At 35.8% G+C, this 22,400-nt stretch overlaps 4 protein-coding genes and 1 long non-coding RNA gene across 6 annotated transcripts; 2 read left to right on the top strand and 3 right to left on the bottom strand.

Annotated features, from left to right (window-relative positions):
* Positions 1-118: 118 nt before the first annotated feature.
* Positions 119-4,743, top strand: PIP (proline iminopeptidase). The gene is made up of 11 exons (XM_048127375.2): positions 119-269; positions 735-952; positions 1,551-1,649; positions 1,732-1,842; positions 1,911-1,973; positions 2,102-2,195; positions 2,423-2,520; positions 2,900-3,001; positions 3,683-3,796; positions 4,086-4,160; positions 4,480-4,743. The coding sequence occupies exons 1-11, from the start codon at positions 161-163 to the stop codon at positions 4,582-4,584; spliced, it is 1,188 nt and encodes a 395-aa protein (XP_047983332.1). The 5' UTR covers positions 119-160; the 3' UTR covers positions 4,585-4,743.
* Positions 4,744-4,785: 42 nt separating this feature from the next.
* LOC125224033 (uncharacterized) lies at positions 4,786-7,797 on the bottom strand. The gene is made up of 9 exons (XM_048127374.2): positions 7,500-7,797; positions 7,091-7,155; positions 6,945-7,006; positions 6,009-6,860; positions 5,849-5,927; positions 5,664-5,768; positions 5,454-5,585; positions 5,180-5,364; positions 4,786-5,102 (listed from the first exon to the last, which is right to left on the bottom strand). The coding sequence occupies exons 1-9, from the start codon at positions 7,690-7,692 to the stop codon at positions 4,958-4,960; spliced, it is 1,818 nt and encodes a 605-aa protein (XP_047983331.1). The 5' UTR covers positions 7,693-7,797; the 3' UTR covers positions 4,786-4,957.
* A 1,063-nt stretch (positions 7,798-8,860) lies between these two features.
* LOC125221666 (uncharacterized) lies at positions 8,861-11,453 on the top strand. 2 transcript variants are annotated; one of them, XM_048123859.2, is made up of 2 exons: positions 8,861-9,005; positions 9,407-11,453. In XM_048123859.2, exon 2 carries the CDS (start codon positions 9,506-9,508, stop codon positions 11,261-11,263), a length of 1,758 nt encoding a protein of 585 aa, XP_047979816.1. In that variant the 5' UTR covers positions 8,861-9,005; positions 9,407-9,505; the 3' UTR covers positions 11,264-11,453. The 2 variants fall into 2 exon arrangements, with proteins under 2 accessions (XP_047979816.1, XP_047979817.1); XM_048123860.2 differs by having other exon boundaries at positions 8,869-9,005; positions 9,366-11,453.
* Positions 11,454-11,566: 113 nt separating this feature from the next.
* On the bottom strand, positions 11,567-15,040 carry LOC125221668 (LL-diaminopimelate aminotransferase, chloroplastic-like). The gene is made up of 9 exons (XM_048123861.2): positions 14,787-15,040; positions 14,264-14,331; positions 14,047-14,163; positions 13,572-13,634; positions 13,299-13,403; positions 13,136-13,186; positions 12,647-12,967; positions 12,172-12,378; positions 11,567-12,022 (listed from the first exon to the last, which is right to left on the bottom strand). Exons 1-9 carry the CDS (start codon positions 14,947-14,949, stop codon positions 11,729-11,731), a joined length of 1,389 nt encoding a protein of 462 aa, XP_047979818.1. The 5' UTR covers positions 14,950-15,040; the 3' UTR covers positions 11,567-11,728.
* A 1,379-nt stretch (positions 15,041-16,419) lies between these two features.
* On the bottom strand, positions 16,420-21,484 carry LOC125185561 (uncharacterized). The gene is made up of 4 exons (XR_007170171.2): positions 21,147-21,484; positions 20,699-20,767; positions 20,525-20,600; positions 16,420-16,811 (listed from the first exon to the last, which is right to left on the bottom strand). It is a non-coding gene; the product is annotated as an uncharacterized LOC125185561 (long non-coding RNA).
* Positions 21,485-22,400: the final 916 nt, after the last annotated feature.

Here is a 22,400-nt window from a genome sequence, read left to right on the forward strand (position 1 = left end):
ATATGTATAATTATGAGAAAAGATAGTAGATGAGTGTAATAAAAATGATAAAATAAGATTAAAAAAAATTTAGTATCATAATTTTCATCGAAGTTCGTGGCTTTTTTTAATTGGTGAATATAATGGCTAATTTCCCAATTGAAATTGATCGGATTGAGCAATGAACATTGGTGTCGCAGTTGTCCCTCACAATAATCCTCTTTGTCTCTCTCTCACTCATATTTCTTCAACTCCCGCTCTTCCTCCGATCAATAATCCTACCACTCAAGGTCACGATCTCTCTCTCTCTCTCTCTCTCTCTCTCTCTCTCTCTATAGCTCACTGATTTTTCCTTGTGATCATCGTAACATTGAAGAAAGAAAAACAAATAGATAGGTTTCCTTTTGTAATTAAATGGGTAATGATTATTGGGGGCGAAAGGGATCAAGATTTGACCGTCCCAGAATTAGATAACCACAAAGATTGAATTTTTAATTTCTCCATCAATGGTGGTAATCAGTGCTTATGCTGCGTTAGATAGAGCATATGCACACACATACTGAAACAAGTGAATGACTGTCAGATTGATTATTTCTGTGGTATTGGATTTTGCATTCTGTTAATCTTGGTTACTAGAGAAATTGGTTGATTAGAGAATCTTTATCTTCAGATTATTTACTGTGAAAATGGTTATCTTTTGTCTGTCATTGGATGCTTCGTTGGTTGACTTTGTGAGGGGTGTGTCATGTGTGCAGGAAGGAGAAGAAATCTAGCGGTGCTCAGTCGAAACCGTAATCTTGATTACCATAACAGTGATAGGCTAGTGATCTCAGAGACTATGGCATCCAAGGGAGTGTCTCCTGAAGTGAATACGAGCCTTTATGCGGATATAGAGCCGTACAACACTGGCTTTCTAAAGGTTTCGGACATTCACACAGTATATTATGAGGAGTCTGGGAATCCAGATGGGCATGTGAGTTTTTGTTACCTCTCTACATCATGTGTACCTGTCTTGTGTCGTAGCTGCTATAAGATTTGTGTTAGTATCGAATGCACGTGGATGTCTTATGTGTAAATTCCTAACTTGGGTCATGGCAAGGGTGCAACTGTTTTAATTATTGGGAGAGTTCTTAATTTGGCCCAAATTTTGTTAGATGGGCACTAATTAGATGCTTGAAAAATGAAAAGGAACATATGATCAATTTCCGCATTTAAGATCATGCTTGGTGGAACAGAATTGGTGTCAGAAGGTTGATGCATTCCCAATCAGTCTTGATGAGAAGGAATGTGTATGAGCCGCAACCTGCTTCTCTAGATTTTGCTTTGAGTCTTCTTCCACTAAGCTTGTGAAAAAAATGCTATCTATATAAGGCAGAGTGTCAACAGTCACTTTTTCCTCTCTAACTTAACTGTCTGGATCATTTCTACTGTGATAATTTATTCTCAGTAGATTACATTATATAGGGTGTTGTCATGTTGTGCAATAATGAATTTCTCAAAGTTTTGCTTTGGCATCTTATGGATTAAGATCAACTATGTGCTGTCTTTTTTATGATCTTTTATTCGTGCAGCCAGTGATTTTCCTGCATGGAGGTCCAGGGGGTGGTACTTCATCTAAGAACCGGAAATTCTTTGATCCCCAGTTTTATAGGATCATTTTGTTTGATCAGGTTTGTGATTTTAATTATTTGGTTTAACGAAGCTAAGGAACACAATGGGTGACGTTTTCAATTTTAAATATTTCTCTTCCAGAGAGGCGCTGGTAAAAGTACACCTCATGCATGCTTGGAGGAGAATACAACTTGGAAACTCATTGAAGACATTGAAAAACTAAGAACACACTTACAAGTTTCAGAATGGCTGGTAACTGCTACTTCTTAATGCTTTGGTGGATGCCGCTTTATGTGTTTCATATCAATATACATTTACAGGTTTTCGGTGGTTCATGGGGAAGCACACTCTCCCTAGCGTATAGTCAATCACATCCTGACAAGGTTTCTTGTTTATCCTTTTTCATACTTCTCAAAAGAGATTATAGTTTTTTTGCATATTATAATGACAAATAATCATCTCGTTATATTGAACTGACTGTTGATTGCCTTTAACTTGCATTATATTCAAGGTGACTGGCCTTGTATTGAGAGGAATTTTTCTGTTGCGCAAGAAAGAAATTGATTGGTTTTACGAGGGTGGAGCTGCTGCCATATATCCTGATGGTATGCTACTCATTTTCTTAATAGTTCACCTAGAAGTTGTAATCTTTATAAAGGTATGTCCGACATGGCAACTAGACTAGTGTGGCTTCTGGCTTGTATGTACAGAGCTCTTGATGATTGAAAAAATGGGAACATAGTATTAGGTAGAAAGTGTAATGCATATTCTCCATTGTGCTGTTTGGTTTATCTGGATTTCTCAAGTTAATTCAAAATCATTGTTTTTGTAGCCTGGGAACCATTTAGAGATCTTATTCCTGAAAGTGAAAGAGGATGTTTCGTTGATGCCTACCACAAGAGGTTAGACTCCAGCGACAAGGAGACACAAGTAAGTATTGACATTCTCGTTTTGCTTTCTACGCAGTTGTTTTGTTGATTGCTTGTTGTTACTAAATATCTCCATTCTCCACGAAGCCATAAGTTTTGTCAGAAAAGCCTTTGGAAAAAAGTGTTCTTATGAGATCCTAGTGCCTTTTTTGCTGAAGTTGGTCATGCTAAGTTGTTGTTCTTTTTCTTATTCCTTTCTTAATTTTTGTGTTTTTTCAATCCTTATCTTTAACATTATGCATCCCATGAAATTGTGGGTTTTGGAGAACCTACAGTTACACATCTTAATTGGATTTGGGCCACATTATCTTACAAGTATACTTAGAAGCATTTTTATGGTCTGCCTTAAAGTTGTTTATCTCTATCTCTTGATAATGTAGTATGCAGCTGCTAGGGCATGGACCAAATGGGAAATGATGACAGCTCATCTTCTGCCCAATGAAGCTACCGCTGGACGAGGAGAGGATGATAAGTTTTGCTTGGTGAGTTCAGATGCATGTAATTAGCATTTTTTTCTCATTCTTTTATGAAAGACTTATAAAGCTACGCAAGATATGTAGAAAAGCTTGAATATCAAATTAGTTCACATTTAGTCATCTTCTGCCAGAACCATTTGTTTCTCTTTGGAATAACAGTTAGAAAATCTTAAATGGAAGTACTCTGTGTCTTATATTGAGTTGCATATTTTAAGATGGGATTCCAAACATAATCAGCCACAAGTACTTACTTATTCTCCCAAAATGTCAAAACTTGTTTCAATTAATGCATGCAACTGAAGCAACTTTCTTGTTTTCGAGAAGTGATGGATGAAGTGTTGGTATTTCGCCCAATGATTATCAATGTTTTTTAGTCTAGGACATCAATGTTTTAACTATTGATGAAGTGTTGGTATTTCACTCAATGATTATCAATGCCACCAGATCTATCAGAAATATGTAATCTTCGTGAAAATAATTATTTTCTTTTCAGTTTGCTGGATTCATTTGAACACAGTAGTGATGTAGTCCAAATTTCATGAAATTGCAAGGTTTCTGCAAATGGTTTCTGTTCCTTCAGTATCTGCAACATAAATTTTGGCTGAGAGCTTCCTGCTTTGGAATTTTGTATCTGTCTAATTGTTTTTGTGATTTTTCCATTAGATTAACTTTTTCCTCTTTCTCCAGGCTTTTGCAAGGATTGAGAATCACTACTTTGTCAACAAAGGTTTTTTTCCTTCAGACTCCTACCTGTTGGACAATCTTGACAAAATAAAGCATATCAACACTGTAATTGTGCAGGTTTGTTTACTAATACCTTTTTAATGGTAAAATATATAAAATCTTTAAATATAATTCTTGAATGTGGAGAATAATATTTGCAGTCCAGAGACTTCGATATGGTTATTCAGAATGTTGAATTATTTTGAGGAACTATTATATATCGATATTTTGTAGCATATGTGTTTGCGTGCCAGATAGTTTTTCTTACATTGTCTTGTCATAATTGGGAGCGTTTGAGTTTACGCCAGAAGAAAAAACATACTGAGTTTGAGACGCGTGATATTGAAGTCTCTGATTCATCGTGCAGGGGAGATATGATGTCTGCTGCCCCATGATGTCAGCATGGGATCTTCATAAGGCTTGGCCTGAGGCTGATTTTAGGGTGAGAATGCATTTCCACTTTTTCGACATTTTTGTCAATTAAAAAAAAAAATCCGCGTGATAGGACATCAGTACTATTGTTTTTTCTGATGCTGAAAATATCGAAGAGATATGTCTTGCAATGACTAATGAAGCTAACATATAGGTAAATATGACTAGTACAACAGAATTACCAAATTTTCTAAATCCTTAGGACTGAGGAGAGTTATTTTGGAGAAAGGAAAATACATTTGAATAGATGAAGCTTTTTTGTATGAGAAATTGAAGGATGGAAAAAGAATAAGTTTGATTTATATGAGTGAATTTGTTGGATTGCACAGGTGGTTCCTGATGCTGGGCATTCGGCTAACGAACCAGGAATATCGAGAGAACTTGTTGCTGCAACTGAGAAGATGAAGGTTATCATCAAGGGGGGTGCTCCCTAGACCTATTCTTATAGCCGGTGTTGCCTTTTCTAGTTCTGGTGATAATGTCGAATCAAACAGATTCGGTTGGGAATTAGTGTATTTCTGGTTCCGAATATTTCGACTTTGGTCTTTGGAAGGATTATAAGTATGATTTTGATATACTACTGAAATTATGAATTTCATCTTCTAAAGTTAAACAACTGAGTTTGTATAACACACTTGCCTTAATGCATAAAACAGAATCGACCAATATGCCGGTAGTTTGGTTTTTACACTTTACAATAACAGAAATGAAGTATGGCAGCAACCAAATAATAATTCAATAAATAATTGAACAAACAGGAGCAATCGTGGTCACAAAACTGTGTCGCTGTGTGTGCTCAACTTAGGTTCAGCGCCAACCGTTCCTCCTCACAGTCGCACCTGCCTTTCCAGTGCTCTGTGGTTCCGAAACTTGGGGTGAAGTTTCGTGTATCACGTCCAGCTTTTGACCGGGAATCAGCAATGAAACCAATTCCTGCTTTTTCGATTCAACCCTGCAAATATCAAAATATCCATTTTTATCTATCAACCATCTAAGTAAAGGCATGTTTGATTGAAGAGAGAGACTTACCCCTGAGGCCTCACGCGTTTGGGAACAGAAGATGATGTGAGTTTCCTGAACTTCTCCAACCTCTGCATAGCACTACTCTTCACCTTTTGCTCTTTAGGTTTATTACTTTCTGGTGTCATCGGAGCTGCTGATTTCAATCTCTCCTGCCGCTTTGGAGTCTTTGAAACCACTGCCGGGCTCCCTTTCTGCAAAAGTTAAATTCGCATCAGCTAAATCCTCTACTGCTACACTTGAAGGAAGTCTGAATTACTCCTAATGAATGAAAAATGCTTACTTGAATATCACTAGCGTTTTTCTTCTGTAACTTCCCACCTGGGGTGCTCACATTTGTATTTTCACATTGGCTAGCTGGGGAGTCTACACCGACTCTTCTATCCAAGGTGGCTTCTTTAAGAACACCTCTCTCCTGAAATTACAATGTGATTAGATCTCTGTTTGCTTTAATTTTCAAAAATTCAGCTGCTATGTGGAGATGGGTCCTCACATCAGTTCGTAGTCTAAATGGTTTAGGATTTGTGGCCTTTGGTTTCTTCAGCTTCATCACCGGACCACTCAAACCCTCTTTCAGAATATCATGTGCTTGCGTAACCTATGCAATCAATAATTTATTGCAATCGGTAACATGTTGCATGAAAAAATGTAACCAACAACAAAGTCCGAAAAAGAAACCTTCTTTCTAACTTGGTCGCATTTCTGGTGCACTCCAAAGATTTTTCTTTCATTTTGCTTCAGAATGTTGCTTGGCATTCTGCATACAATATGATACTGATTATTATCACTTCAAAAAGAGCTGAAAATATTTTTTCAACATGTTTATAGAGTTTCGAACCTGTTCTCATCAGAAGCTGCAACGTTTTCTTTGTCATCTCCATCCTCAAAGTCAAGTCCGTTTCGTTCTCCTTCAGAAGAATTGTTTCCATGATGGTCTACACAACTTTCTGAAGTAATGTTTTCATTCCCATTACACTCCTCAGCTTTTGCAACTTCTCCCTTTGAATAATCTGGTGAGGCAGAATCCAAGCACTGTGTCGCTGGTGGCACTGTCGAATGTGCTTCTTCATGACTAGATTCTTGAAGTCCAGACTCTTCACTGACTTTTGTGTCCAACTGTTTTCCAATAGCACAACTTTCTTCTTTCTTCAAGCTATGTGTCTCATCCCTTCCCAGAAATTTCTCACACTCCTGCTTCTGAGATAACTGTCCTTTGGTCTTTGTTCTAACTGATCTTCCCAATTTATCTTCTTGGCCTTTGCAAGTTTGTAGTGGTTTTCTTCTCTGACTCGAAATCTCAAGCTTATTCATCCCTTGGCATAACTTAGAGACAGGTGTACGCAGCTCAAAAGATGTCTTCACCTTGATGGCTTTCTTTGGAGAGCGAAAAACCAACGCCTTCGCCACCATTCGACTCTTTGGCACTTCAACATTGATACGCTTTGGATGCTGAACACTTCTAAACGAACTTTGATCAGATATGCTCTTCTTATTCCTTGGAGTGGTGAGATACTTTGCAGCAACCGGTTTCGTCTTTGTCACTGGTGTAGATCCAGGCTTCAAAAGGGGCCGAACGACCTTTTTCTTGCCCTCATCCATCTTCTTAGACATTGATGAAATGACAGCCATCCTTGACAGTCTTGGTTTGGATGATTTCGGAGGAGCTGAAAGTGGGCATTTTGTAGGTGTTCTGCAAAAGATATCATTCAATTAACAAGATGACAGTGTAGAATGGCTACCAAAAAAAACCTGCACGATGAGACTTAAAACATACCTCGAAGCATTTCTATCTAGTGCTTTTCGAAGCCTTACATTGGGACTCCTAGCTGCCATCACCTGTTTGAGCAGAACAAAAGAAGATTTAGTAATCCACACGAGAAGAGGCAATGCAGTGGTGAAATCAATGATTTGATGACTAACCCTAAGGACAAAATTGTTGTAGATTGCTTCAGAATCCATTTCTTCCTCATGCTTTTGGTCACATCCTGAAACAAAAATCAACATTCTTCTTCTTAAACACTAATATTCAAAGATTTTTAGGATATTATCCTGAAAATTGAAGATCAATTTCAACAGAGAGTTAAAAGTGATACAGAACCAAAGATCAATACATAAATCTACTTTGCTAACCGCAGCAATTCAATCAACAATACAATGAATAAGCTCAGAATTCCACAAAATTTGCAGTTAACTGAGGAAACCCCTCTCTTTCGCTCTCATTGCAAAATTACCACCAACAAAAACAAAGCCAACTGCAAAACCTAGATTCAGAAAAATCAAAATTCGGAAAGTAGAGAAGAGAGCCGAGATCTGGAATTTGGGAACTAACCGACGCGGAGGCAAAACCAGTAATGGTCGTCGGGGCTGTAGTGATCCGGAACAGTGAAGTCCACAAACTTCGGCGCCTCAATTTTATCGTAAAATTCGTCGTCCTCTCCGCCGTTGAGTGACCCGATCGAGTCTCGGTTTTCCGATGATGAAACTGATGAGAATTTAGTCGGAATTTCATTACACTCCTCCATTTTCAGTGAGATTAGTCCTTCACCGATATAAACCTCTCTCTCTCTGTGAATTATTAACGGAGCAAAAAGGGGTGGAGATGGAGCGTTGTGCACTTGTGTGAAGCGACAGCACAAGAAGAAATGAGAAAATTCAAATAGGAGCAGTCGGAAAGTAGCCGTTGGGATCTATCCTACGTGGCTGCTGGTTGTAGGAGAAATGCAATTCATTGGGCCTTCAGCCTATTGGGCCAGAATGTAGTGACCCAACCGAATTTATTGGCCCAATCCGCAAAATTGATTATAGAATTATTTGTCATTTTTCGCATTGTTTTTTCTACATTTTCCGATGTCTTAATCTTACCACGGACTAAAGGCCATTTATGGTCCTAAACATATGACGATTTTACGATTTTGGTCCATAACAAATGAAAACGCTCCGGATTTAGTCCATTTTTTATGGAGCTGTCAAAATTTTAACGGTCAACGACAATTAAATGAATTTTGACAAGATTAACAACTTTTTATTAGAATATTTAGCACCGCAAATGGCTTTTAGTCTTTTTATAACAAAACAATAACAAATGATAGGTTATTGTAGTATTAAAAGAAAATTGAGCGGTCTCGTACTTCATATTCTAATTAAAAGTTGTTAATCCAGTCAAAATTCACTTAATTGTCGTTGACGGTTAAAAATTTGACGGCTCCATCCAAAATGGACTAAATTCAGACCGTTTTCATTTGTTCAAGATGCAATAATTTAAAAGATAATGTTTTTGACCAAAAACGTAAAATCAACATATGTTTATGGCCTTCAGTCATTTACTATCCAAATTTTTTTGGGATAAATTTGAAACTAAATTCAAATCGGCGCAAAATGTGTAAAATTTTATGTCAATTCATAGTAACATAAATTTGTATTAATATGACAGACGTGGATAATCAGACAACGTAGTTTTGTGTCAAAAAATTAAAAAATATATGAAGAATAAAATACGTTAGTAAGATTGAACGATTGAGAATTTTTAAAATTATGATTTATTATTTAAAAATTGTAGAACAAACTATTAATAAATGTGATTTTATAAAAGTGATCATCATTCCTAATAAAATAAAACTAAACAAAAAAAGTGAATGGGTCCAAAATTGATGTTGAGAAAAAAATAGAAAATTCCAAAATCTAAAAGTTAGAAAAGAACATGAAAATGTCGAAAGCTAAAATCTTGACCTCTCCCTCTCCTTCTCCTTCTCCTTCTCCTTCAGCCCTATTCCTTTCTTCTCAAACCCCAATCCCACCTCACTCTCTCTCATCGATCACTCCCCACTGTAACTCTCAGGTCAGTATCATACTCCAATTCATTCCCTCTTCGTCTGTTTAGCTCTATTGTAACTTTAATTTCATACAATTTCCTGTTTTCTGGGGTTTCTCTATTAATTTCCATGAAAATCTCCTCTCAATTTGATTGCAGCAATTCGCTTTCTTTTCGAGTAGTCCGAGCTGTTTACACTCTAATTAGCCTTTGTGATGAATAACAGTAATTCTTGTACTACTATTTACTTATTATTAGTATTATTGTGTTTGGATTTTTTTTTAAGAACACAAAATATGAGGTTATTGAATCTTTGGTGTGTTTGGTTAAAATTATCATTTTATGTGTTAATGTTGCTGATTTCACCATTCTACCATTGGAATGCAGAATAACACTGTGTTTATTGTTTGTGATTTTGTGGACTCTAGAGTGTTTGTAGAGTTGCTAAGGAAATCATTGAATCGAATAAGCGGATTGGTTAATGGTTGTGTTGAAGAAACAGAACCTTTCTGTTGATACTCTGTTGTATGGAAGATCGCGATTTTGTTGTTGGCCAGGAGTTTCCAGACGTTAAGGCCTTCCGCAGTGCAATCAAAGAGGCCGCCATTGCACAGCACTTTGAGCTTCGGATTGTTAAGAGTGATCTCATCCGTTACATAGCTAAATGTGCTGCTGAGGGCTGCCCATGGCGCATACGTGCTGTGAAGCTTCCAAATGCTCCGACTTTCACTATAAGAAGTCTAGATGGAGCACACACTTGTGGGAAGAACGCGTATGCTGGGCATCATCAGGCTTCTGTGGACTGGATCGTCAGCTTTATAGAGGAACGGTTGCGTGACAACATAAACTACAAGCCAAAGGATATCTTGCACGATGTGTATGAGCAATACGGGATCACTATACCATACAAGCAGGCCTGGCGTGCCAAGGAGCGCGGACTGCAAGCCATATACGGCTCTTCTGAAGAAGGGTATTACCTCCTTCCGGTGTACTGTGAGCAGATCAGGAAGAACAACCCGGGAAGTGTTGCTGAGGTGTTTACCGCTGGCTCTGACAACCGGTTCCAACGTGTGTTTATTTCGTTTTATGCTTCTTTGAAGGGGTTCTTTGAGGGTTGCCTCCCTATCGTTGGGCTTGGTGGTTTTCCGCTAAAAAGTAAATATCTTGGCACGTTGCTTTCTGCAACTTCCTTTGATGCGGATGGTGGATTATTTCCGCTTGCCTTTGGTGTTGTTGATGTGGAGAACGATGAGAGTTGGATGTGGTTCTTGTCTGAGCTACGCAAGGCCTTTGAGATGCACACGGAGATCATACCGCATCTCACCTTCTTATCCAAATGGCAGAAAGGTATCGGGGATGCTGTGAAAAGGAAGTTCCCGGCTTGCTGTCACGCCGTTTGTATGAAACACTTGAGCGAAAGCATTGTTAGAGAATTCAAGAACCCCCGGCTTGTCCAGCTGCTCTGGAAAGCAGCATACGCCACTACTGCTTCTGCGTTCAAGGAGAAAATGGCTGAACTCGAGGAGGTCTCGGCAGAAGCATCGAAATGGCTACAACAACACCCACCTTCTCGTTGGGCGTTGTTGTATTTTGAGGGAACTCGCTATGGCCATCTCTCATCCAACGTCGAGGAGTTCAACCAGTGGATACTTGAATCCCGGGAGCTGCCAGTGACTCAGGTGATCGAACAGATCCACTGTAAGCTGATAATGGAGTTTGAGGAGAGGCGCGCCAGGTGCAAGTCGTGGTTCTCCATTCTCGCCCCGTCAGCGGAGAAGCACATGATCGAGGCCATGAATCGCGCTTCCACCTATCGAGTTCTTCGATCAGATGAGGTGGAGTTTGAGGTCCTCTCAGCTGAGCGTTCTGACATCGTCAACATCAGAACGCATTCGTGTTCTTGTCGTGACTGGCAGCTCTACGGGCTGCCATGCTCGCACGCTGTGGCAGCCCTCATCTCCTCCAAGAACCATATACATGCTTTCACAGCAAAGCACTTCACTGTGGCTAGCTACGCTGCTGCATATGCCGAAGAGATCAATCCCATACCGGGTAAGATCGACTTGAAGAAGGAAGGCGAGGGCGAGACCACCATGGACGATGAAACAAGGACTGTACGGCCTCCTAAGGTTAGGCGGCCTCCCGGACGCCCCGAGAAGAAGCGAATGTGCGTGGAGGATCTCAACCGGGAGAAGCATACCGTCCATTGTAGTCGATGCAATCGAACCGGGCATTATAAGTCCACTTGCAAATCGGAGGCTTGTAAGAGCATACAACAGATGTAGGTTTCTCAGTTTTGTAATTTAGGTTGAAGCTGTTCTCTTCTCTCCTGTCTCTCTCCAAAATAGGGAGTAGTAAATGTTTTGTATAATAGAATTCTTAATGCACTTCAAATGTGCCTAGATTATAACAAGAACTCAAGAAGGGTTGTTTGTATGTATGTAAATATACAAACTTTCAATATTTTTCTTTCAACTTTTTTAGTGTTTTTGCTTCTACATTAGTTTTTCCCTGAATCTTATTTTTCTAATCTAAATAGAAAGGTTGAGTCTTTACATTCAAATCATTTTCACTATATGAAAACATGGTTTCCACTGTAAAATGGAGTTGATACTTTTTATTCAAAGAAAAGTGTGTTAAACAGTCTGTTACAACACAGGCTTTTTACTAGTGATGGAGAAAACGAACAAAGCATGTAGATTCAAGATTCAAGATTCAATTCAAGCATTAGAGCCATTGCTGATAGGGTTTTACTTGTACAGCTCCTTGAATCTTCTACAGGCTTCGAGAACATTCTCCCTGTGCCCGAAAGCGCTGACCCTGACGAAACCTTCGCCACCAGGCCCGAAGCCACTTCCGGGGGTGGTGACGACATGGGTCTTCTCCAGAATCTCACTGAACACATCCCACGAGCTTCGGCCGGGAAAGTGCACCCAAACATATGGTGCATTTTTGCCTCCATAAACCTTAAACCCGAGCGAATTGAACGTGTCAACGATGATAGCTGTGTTTTCCTTGTAGAAACCAACCACCTCATGCATTGCCTGCACATAGAAGAGTCATGCTCATCATTCCAAGGATCATTCATTTTCTTCTAATCATCTTTAAGCTTTCTTGAATGTGATGTTCTTGAAGAAATTGCTAAAGATTGAAAATGGGGAAGAAAAAGAAAAGATTTGGACAACGAATCGACCTTGATGCCTTCAGGTGAAACGCAGGCGAGACCACCAGCTTGAGCAATGTTAGATGCACCGTTGAAACAGGTACACACTATGCGGTTGAAGTCCTTTGCCACTGGAAAACCATCAGAATATTGGAGCTCTTTCGGAATGGCTGTCCAGCCAAGACGAACTCCGGTGAATCCAGCATACTTGGAGAAAGAAGAAACTTCAAGCGCAACCTGCAACCAATAGGAATGACCAACTTAGGAACAAAAGATTAGTAAGGGGAACTCTATCTTCATGAACATGTTCTCATCTTCAAACATTTTTCATGCTTTCTCTTGAAAAATGTGAGAGACTACAAATTTATGACAAGCGTACCATTATTGCAGTGTATGTAGTGTAGAAATAAAAGAAAGGATGGATCTAATAACATCTTATAAATATAAGACACAAGCATACAAATAATAATTTCGTTGGATTAGAAATTTTGGATATAGCACAAACCTCTTTAGCTCCAGGAATCTCAAAAATGGATCTCGGACTATCATCTGAGACGTACATAGCATAAGCAGAATCATAGACTATTATAGAACCATTTTCTTTAGCGAACTGTACAAGCTTGGTTAGTTGCTCTCTTGATGCAGCAGAACCGGTAGGGTTATTTGGAGAACAAAAGAAGATGATGTCTGTCCGGCCAACAGTGGACAAATCAGGAAAAAACCCATTTTCTGGCGTGCACCTCATGTACTCAATATTGGCATACTTCTCCACGTCCTTCTGAAACATCCCAGTCTGGCCCAGAATAACGCTAGAATCCACATAAGCCTACAGAGAGGCAATATTTCATAAAATTCCAAAGACGATAAAAGGTAAATTTTCTATGTGGGACAGCCAATAGATCCTCATGCTGCTAACAGTTACTCCGTATAACAGTTCATTAGCAGCAGACAATAAGGAGGCAAGCAAGAATAAAATAAAGCATAATATATTTACCGGGTAAGATGGGTCTTGAACAGCCATTGTCACATTAGATCCAAAAAGGACCTGCCAAACAAGAATCAGATAAAAACTCTAAGCAACCAACAAGCTATATCCAGTAACAAATGCCCTTGTACATTGCAGACCTTTACCCAAAATAGAAGTGAAAAAGGCTAACCTGGAGGCGAGATATGTCACTTTTCGCACCATCAGATACAAATATATCATTCTCTTCGATGCCAAGGCCAGCGTAATAGGTTGAAGCAATGGCAGCTCTCAATTTCTGTTAAGAATTAAGTTAGAAAAAATATGTGTATTTGTTTCTCCATATCTATGGCCACCAAACCTCTCACTCAGATTGGAAAAAGAAAAAAATGGGATACTGGTGGAGGGGGAAAGGGGGCAAAAGAAAACAAGGAGCATAAAACAGAAGAGATATGAAGATTACTACCTGTTCACCTTGTTCGGCACCATAACCGCTGTAACCAGAGACTGTCGACAGCACTTCTGATCTCTGATAATAAGAACAATGGTCATCATAATATGTGGAAGAGCATCAATATTCAATAAGAAATAAGAGCACAACATAGTTACATACTATGCTAAACATGTAGAAACAATAGTGTCCCAATCTACCAAACCCAATTGTTTTCTGACAATTTTGATTAAACTAGTTACTAAGTACAGCCTTTGGGACCAGGACCATAATTTCTACTGATGCAAACACACACAAGGGGAAGATACAAGAAGAGATCAATCTCGCCTTAAATTTACTTCTCAGGGGAGTGAGTCCACATGCACACCCATATAAGAGTAAGCTTCAATCCCCACACGCATGATATGGTGATGTCCAATCGACATATCAAGTTTACCCTCGTAAAACAATAAATCTATAAAGAATTATTCATGAGGCTCAAAACCAATACCTTTGACATGGCAGAAGTAATGACTTCTGGAATTGGCTCAGTTGTGTCACCAATTCCAAGGCTGATAACTTTAGCATCTGGATTTTTAGCGATGTGTGCATTTCTCCGTCTTGCTATCTAAATAGCACAGGCATAATGAGATTCTAATCAACTACACTTGCATTAGATAAAACAAGAATCATCAAACAAAATTAGAAACAACAGACCCGAAACAGACCTCGGGAAAGAGATAGCCAGCTTGAAGCTTAGCTAGATTTTCATTGCGCGCCACATTCGTCTTGTAAGCTTCATCAAAAGTAGCACCAACAGTCAGAATACTGAACTAAAATTAATGCCTTAAACAATCTCTACATAATGGAAGAAACCAATCAGAGCACATTCAAGAATAACATTCACATCCTCATGAGCAAAACTCTCTCTTTAAGCCCAACTCCAATATTCGTCTTATCAATCTGTTGCATTCGTCACTACACATCCATAGCTGCCACATCTCCTTATTGTTTTTGCTAATTCAAGCAGAAGTTCCAAATTGTTCTTAAAATTCAGCTCTCTCATCTTACCAAGCTTCCTTACTCCGATTTAAACACCAAAAAAAAAAAAAACAATTTTTTTAAGGGGGAAACAAACAGAATTCGTAAATTCCAGATAAAATTAAAAAAAATTGCAACTTGATTGATAATTGATAACAGAAGGATTGAAAAAAGAGAGGACGTGATTGAATAATGAGAGAAATGAGGCACCAGTTTTCTCAGCTGACGGCGTAGCAACACATTTGACAACTGCACTCATTCTCCCCGCCACGGAAACATGAGAAGGCCTGAGGGACTTGAGATTGTTGTGAGCGAGGAAAGTGGAGGTGGATGCGGAGAGAGAAGTGGAAACATTTTGGTGAATCGCCGACATTTTGAGCTCAGAGTGTGGAGGATGAGAGGCTGAGGCTGCTGCTGTGTTGCAGAGTTATACAGAGTTCAAAGCCGCCAATTGTGATGATTTGCAATTTTTTAAGGTTTAATTGAAACCCTAGACTCAGATGGACTAATTCTGTTTTTTTATGCTTCTTTTACAAATTTGTTTGATCGGAATACTGATTAAAGTTTGTCTAGATGTTATTTTGGTAATAAAATTGCAGCTTAGTTGATAAAAAAAAAATTATTTATTTAGTAAGTAAAATACTTTTCTACACTATGTAAAAGTTCATAGAATAAATTAAGAATCATTATTAAATAGGGGCATTTATTTTGATATTTAGATAAGTGTAGCAAATTTGAGTTATACTAGTAGTCCCTTCGTCCAGTGGATGCGTTTTTTTCGGCACATAATTTAAAAGAATTATGCTAAACGAGTTAAGTACATAAAGAATAAAGTAGTACTAGGAAATAAAAAAATAAATAGAATAAAGTAAAAGAGAGTAAAATAATATGTCATTCGTTTCAACTAAGTTGAGACTTGAGACATAACTTTTGGACACGAAACTTTTGGACACGGAGATTAAGAAAATTGTGTTGAAAAGTATGAGAGATAAATAAAGTAGGAAAGATAAAAAGAGAGCAAGTAGATAGTGGAATAAAGTAGGAGTGATTCGATGTTTTGTTTTTTTTTCTAAAAAAATGATTCAACTTATTTGGGATATCCCAAAAAGAAATGCGACTCCATTTAGTTGGGAGGGAGAGAGAATAAATGAGAAGAAATATGTTAATTATTAAAAAGATACTATGGAACTACTAGGCAAAAAATTACCTAACCAATCTATACATATATAAAGCCACAGTTTTGGCTGGCCCACTTTTCCCTCCAACTTTAATAAAATGTGTACTGATCATATCATATAAAATTTTCTCATATTATATAATTATCTTTATTCCATGTTTCCATTGTTTTAATACAAGAAAGCAATTTCAAATGATAAAAACAGCTTTAAAGAATGATGTAAAGGAACAAACATTTAAGATCCAATAGATATATAAATAAGTCCAAGTGAAACAGCTATTAAAATTACTTCTTAGACAATAGATAAAAGACCTGAACTGTGTAAAGTGGTATATGAATGACAAACTGTGTAAATTGGTGCAATATGAATGACAGAAGTTAAGCTGTCAGATTCTGTGTAAAGTAAGTGGTACATTTCATATTCCCTTATACATCTATAATCTAAAATAAGATATCTTTGGCTTAGTCTTTAACAATTCAATCCACTGAATTCCTGCACAAAAACAAACAAGAGGCAGGGAGTAATAAGACCAAAGTAATAAGATCCAATAGATATATTAATTAGTCAAAAACAAACATGAGGTACGAGTAATAAGAAACATTATACAGACCTTATTATAATTAACTAAAACAATGATATATTTAAAAATAAATCTCAAGAAAGAAGTTAACAGGTATACACCTTAACAATTTCACAAGTACATACTAATTGTATGTAGTACAACACTAAGTTTTACATGATAAATAATAAGAGCAAAAGTTGCAACAAAACTAAAAACATCACTAAATCTGAGGTTAAACTATGAGCTCAACAATAAACAGTGCTTATTACACATGATTCTATTGAAAAACTAATTTTAATCCAATTATCCAAAGGATATATGTAAAACCAGATTCAAATTCAAATTTCAAAAAATGAGCCAAAGCACACACACTCCTCTATATATAGAACAAAAGACAAGGACCAACAATGCCTCTGTTTACTTTGCTCAAAGATCTTCAACCACACACTTCAAAGTGGGTAATCAAAACTAGATGTGTTAGAGCATATGAAGTTTCTGCAGGAAGCAACAAGGCAAATATAAGCTCCCTTGATTGTGTTCTTGAAGATAAGGAGGTATGCATCGAAATTTACAGATTTACAGCTTCATTATCAGTAATAAGATATTCTAATTTTTACATATTTTTATTGCAAGGGACTCAGATTCATGCAAGTTTCCCACGTGATATAATGCATAAATTCAAAGACCAAATCAAAGAAAACAAAGTGCTATGTATTCGCAATTTCTTTGTGAATAGAAACCGTGTAACAAACAGAGTCACTACAAACGAACACCGCCTATTTATGAACCCAAAAACTGAAGTTCTTGAAGTGGAAGACCAGAAATTTCCAGAACATGTCTTTCAGTTCAAAAATTTCAAAGAAGTGGCAGAGATAAAAAGAATTGACAAGGAGCCACTATTTGGTATAATTCCTTTAATCTTTTGTGGTTTTTGTTAAAGCTTTATACAAATTATATACAAATACAATTTATTTATTGACACAGATATAATGGGTGTTGTGGTGGATACTGGAAATGTGGTGACACAAGGAAACTCTAAACTCCTAGAGTTGCAGATTATGGATAAGTAAGACATCTTTGCTTTGATATATGTTTTAAACACATACTAAGTAACATATTATATTTTCTATGACTAGGCACAAGAAAATTTATTGCACATTGTGGGGAGAACATGTAGACTCTTATTTACATCAAATGGAGACTTTTAAAATTGAAACCATTCCAATCATAATTGTGAGATTCTGCAAAGTCAACATGTTTAAAGGTAATGATTTGAGTACAGTAACATATAGCATTTTTTATATATCACAGAAACTATATATTTTGTATTCTAATATTTGTATGATAAATGCAGGTGAAAACAGGGTTGGAACATATTTTAATGTCTCTAATGTGCTACTAAACTTTGACTGCAAAGAAGTACATGATCTACGCAAATGGTAAACAACACTTATTAGAAAAACATTTTATAGACACAAGTTACAAAATCTATTCTAATAACCATATTACACAGGATTTCTGGAGATACAAGGATTAGTCTTACAAAACAGAATGTTGGAAAAATTATCAAAAAGGCTCTTGATGAATATGAGGATCTAAAAATAACAAGCCTTGAGGATGTACTCTGCTTAGAGGTTCTTTGCAATATAACTTACACATTTGCAATCTTCTAATTGCATAGTAAATGAAAAAAATTATTATGTAATTAAGTTTGTTGATGCATGGACACAGGAAGGAAACTACTGGATTTGTGGAAAGATAGAGACAATGCTTCCTCACTATGGGAAATGGTTCTATTTGTCATGCAAAATATGTGGCAAAAAAGTTGATAAAAAAGGAGAACAATACTACTGCACCAAATGCACAAAACACTATCATGAAGCAATTGAAAGGTACTCTTTCTTTTAAAGCAGTTTATTTGTTTCATATTTGTATTTCAAAAAAGAACTACTAATAAAATTGTTTATTACAGATATAGGTTTGTTGTTAATGTAGTAGATCCAACCTACAATGCATCACTATTGATATGGGACAGAGAGAGTCGCCAAATGATGGGAAAAAAAGTTGGAGAAGTTGTACTAGCAGATAATGAGGTATATATATAAGTATTATATAACAATATTTTAGGTTTGTAAACCAATATTATTTATTGAATAATATAATTTTATTTTCAGATAGGAAAAGAGGACTTCATACCATCAGAAATTGAAGAGAAAATCCTTGGAAAAACTTTTCTATTCAAAATAATCCTGCGTAATGACATGGAATACAGAGTGAATTACCCTTTTAGTGTTATCAAAATATGCACTATACCACATGTAATAGAGAAATATGTGCCAGCATCTCTTAACTCAAACAATACTGAAGTAGGAGAATCAAGCTTAAGTTTCAGTGACCTTCTCTTTGGATCAGACATTCTTAATGAGGTATATATTCTCAAATACAAAAAATTTATATAATAAATATTTCAAAGGGCTAACATAATTTTTGGCTGTTGTATTGGCAGATGGGAGATGATGGCATGCATAAACCAATTGCATCAACTAAAACATGTGCAAAAGGTGAAGAATGGATTATGAAAGCATCACTCAAAAGAAACTTGGAGGAAGATTTTGATAATTGCGTGCAGGAAAAAAAGCTTAAGAGTAATGATGAGCAGGAGGGTTGAAGATAGATGCTTAGGGTTTAAAATCAAGGAAAGGCCAATCCTTTTGTTTTTTGGATCTGATGTTTTATTAAAAGCATTAGACTGTAAATAGAGGGTATTAGTAATACCATCACTTAGATGTAGTGAATGCAATTAAGATTGGCCTGTTATGTATTAGGATGTTCCTGCTGCTGTTTTAGTATGCTCTTTTAGTATGTGGAATATAAGTAATGTCTATTAGTATTTTAGTTTCAATTGCTAAATATAATTAAAAACTATTTTTATATATCGATCTATAAATATAATAATTTTATAAAAGCAGAATTTAAGGGAACAAATAAACAATAGAATAAATATTATGTTAAGTAGTTAATTAATTAATACACTTAGGTATTGTGAAACATCCAAAACTTGAAACAATGCAGTACATAAGAGAAAAAACAACTCAATCAATAATAAATGAATTTAATTTATTTATTAATACACTAAGGTGTAGTAATTTATTTACTAATACGCATCCAAAAGTGGAACTAAAGCAACACATATGATAACAGATAATTCAATCAGTAATAAATAACATGTTTAGTTTATATACTAATACACTAAGGTGTAGAAATTTATTTACTAATACACTAAGGTGCAATGTTACATCCAAAAGTTGAACTAATGCAACATATAAGATAACAGAAAATTCAATCAGTTAAAAATAACATGTAGTGGAATAAAAAAATAAATATTTTAAACATGAGTTTAATTTGTTTCAGAACATAAATAGACCTTTGAGGATTCTTATTCTAAATGAACGGGTCATTTTAAAGAAGAGAGTATTAACTAAATTGAGTTACATATTATAATAGAAAAAAAGTTTGAAAGTAAAACAATCCAACATAAAAAGAAATAATATAAACAATTAACAAATAATCTTAATTCTTAAACTTACAAGCGTACATATAGACTAATTACTAAAATTTAAGTGTACTCTATATTCACCTAATAAAAGGTGATATATGCAGATATTTTGACCATTAGTTATCTAATAAGTTAGAAAAATTGTTTAAAATTGAGTTAACTCTATATTACACTAAAGAAGCATTCATTGACCAATGGTTATTGGTCACTTTTAATACAGTTGCATTGTTAACCGTGATCTGTGATAAACCCTAACTAATACCTATATCAACTAAGAATTACATAGGTGATCACAATTAAAATTTAAAATATTTATTTATCAGTGGACAACCATAAATACTCTCAGAAGAAAATTTTTAAAATCACACAGAAGACTCAACCCTCAGTTAATCATTTAGATATTCTGCTACTCCTTTATTTCGTAATAATAATACCATTACTAAGTATGCGCATGTTTGTTGTTAACAGAAATCAAAGATTGAGGAAGAAGACATTATATGCCACACTCTGCAACTATGAAAAGGCTTACAAAATCTACAAAGCTTACTTCATCTATTGAAGCCCAGACACAAAACAAGACAGGTATTTTCAATATATGTTTTAAGCTTTGTAAAATGAAAATTATGCAGTTAGGAAGAAGTTTAGGACATACCTATTGCAGCATATTAGCCTGAATTTGGAAGAAAATCGATACTGATCGTTTTCTTATCTGGTGGTTTCTCTTTAAGCTGCATATATGTAGTTTGATGTCAATACCTAAATGTTAATGAAATAGTTCCCTAATAGAGAGTAAATACTAATGAGTAGAAGGAATAAGAAACTTAACTTATTGATACAATAGCTTGTATGCACGGCAAATTAGTCTCCAGATCATCTTCTTGGCGTTGTTTCAATCCTAAAGAGACATAGATTAGATTGAGGTCAACATCCATATGTGCAAAATCTTAGAAAAAATTTAGAATGCGACTGGATATTCAAAAAAAAATCGTAGTATTTCGCAAAAATTCCAAGCGGAATGAGCATACTTTACATGCCCATATAAATCACAGCTAGAATACGACCGAACTTCCATCGCATAATCAAGGAAGCTCTAACAATAGTTGTAGATTTATGCTTAAATGATAGATCTACAGCCGAGATTAATGTAGAGTAAAGTACAAAAAGGTAAAAATTATAGATCTGGAGTATGAATGTTAGATCCTAACCATTGAGGGGCAGGAAATTGGCAATTCCATCATTTCTAGAAAAAATTCAAAATTATAACAAACACTTACAAGTTCAATATAGATCTAAATGTGATGCGCTACAGTCAAGCTAACAATCGCAGTTGTCATAGATCTATGGTTATAAGGTAGATCTAGAACCGAGATTAGTGTAGGATGACCTTTTCTTCACAGATCAGGAGCATTTTTGTGGAATCCTACCCATTGAGGTGTAGGAAATAGCCACTTCCACCATTTCTGATCAAAAAAATCGAAAACTATAGAAAAGCTTCAACTCGATTGTTCTTAAAAATAAGCAATCTGGGTTAATCTTTGAATACTATTTTAAAATAAATCTAACAAAAATAAAAAAAGGATGCATTTCATATAGAGTGAATGTGAATATTGCAACAAGACCTATATTAAAAAAAGAGAGAGAATCCGTTTGATTTGAGCACTGGAGAAAATATGAATCGATATTATAAATGAAGATAAATTTAGGGTTTGCTCATATTAATGAGCATTTATTTTGTGGGCTTTTGGTAGATGTGGCGATTTTAGTCCATTAGGGTTTGCTCATATTAATGAGCATTTATTTTGTGGGCTTTTGGTAGATGAGGCGTTTTTTAGTCCATTACTAGATAAAAATAATGCCTAATTGTTTGCATTCACTTCTCTCTCATCACATGTGTATAATATTTTTGGGGAAGAATCCTATGCTACGGATTAGTATAGGTGTAGTATGTGTATCGATTATTTTGGGAAGTAATATGTGTATAATATTTTGGGGAAGAATCCTATGCTACGGAGGAATTCACAACACCCTTTCCATTATATTTTCCATTTTCCTTTTTTTTTTTGACATATCAATCAATCAAAATAACAATAATATTCAGTGTTTTGATTTATAATTAGTTATTTTATTCTTTTAGTTTTTTGGAGGTTTTATGCATGTTTTATTAATTATATATCTTTACAACATGTCTAATGCAGAAAAAAATATATTATGCAATGTATATAGTTGGTATTACTATAATTTAGCTTACATAAAAAACATTAACTAATGTCAAATTTGAAAATTAGAGTTTATGGTTATATTAATAAATTGATCAAATTTAATGTGGGAGAGAAAGTGTGAGGGGGAATAGATATTTAATGTAAGATAAATTAAAAAAGAAAAAGAAAAGAAGAGAGCGTTGGTTTTGTGTCGTCAGCTACGGCAATTTGGTGGTTGTGTGTTGGGAGAGAATAGCTTTTATATGGTTGTATAGATTATGGTTTTAATCACAAGTATATTAATTTAATTAGTTATAGTCTAATTCATTG

This window comes from Salvia hispanica, chromosome 1 (genome assembly GCF_029641045.1).
Source record: "Salvia hispanica isolate PSC_SH4W2 chromosome 1, Shi_PSC_v1, whole genome shotgun sequence".
Taxonomy (NCBI): Eukaryota; Viridiplantae; Streptophyta; class Magnoliopsida; order Lamiales; family Lamiaceae; genus Salvia; species Salvia hispanica.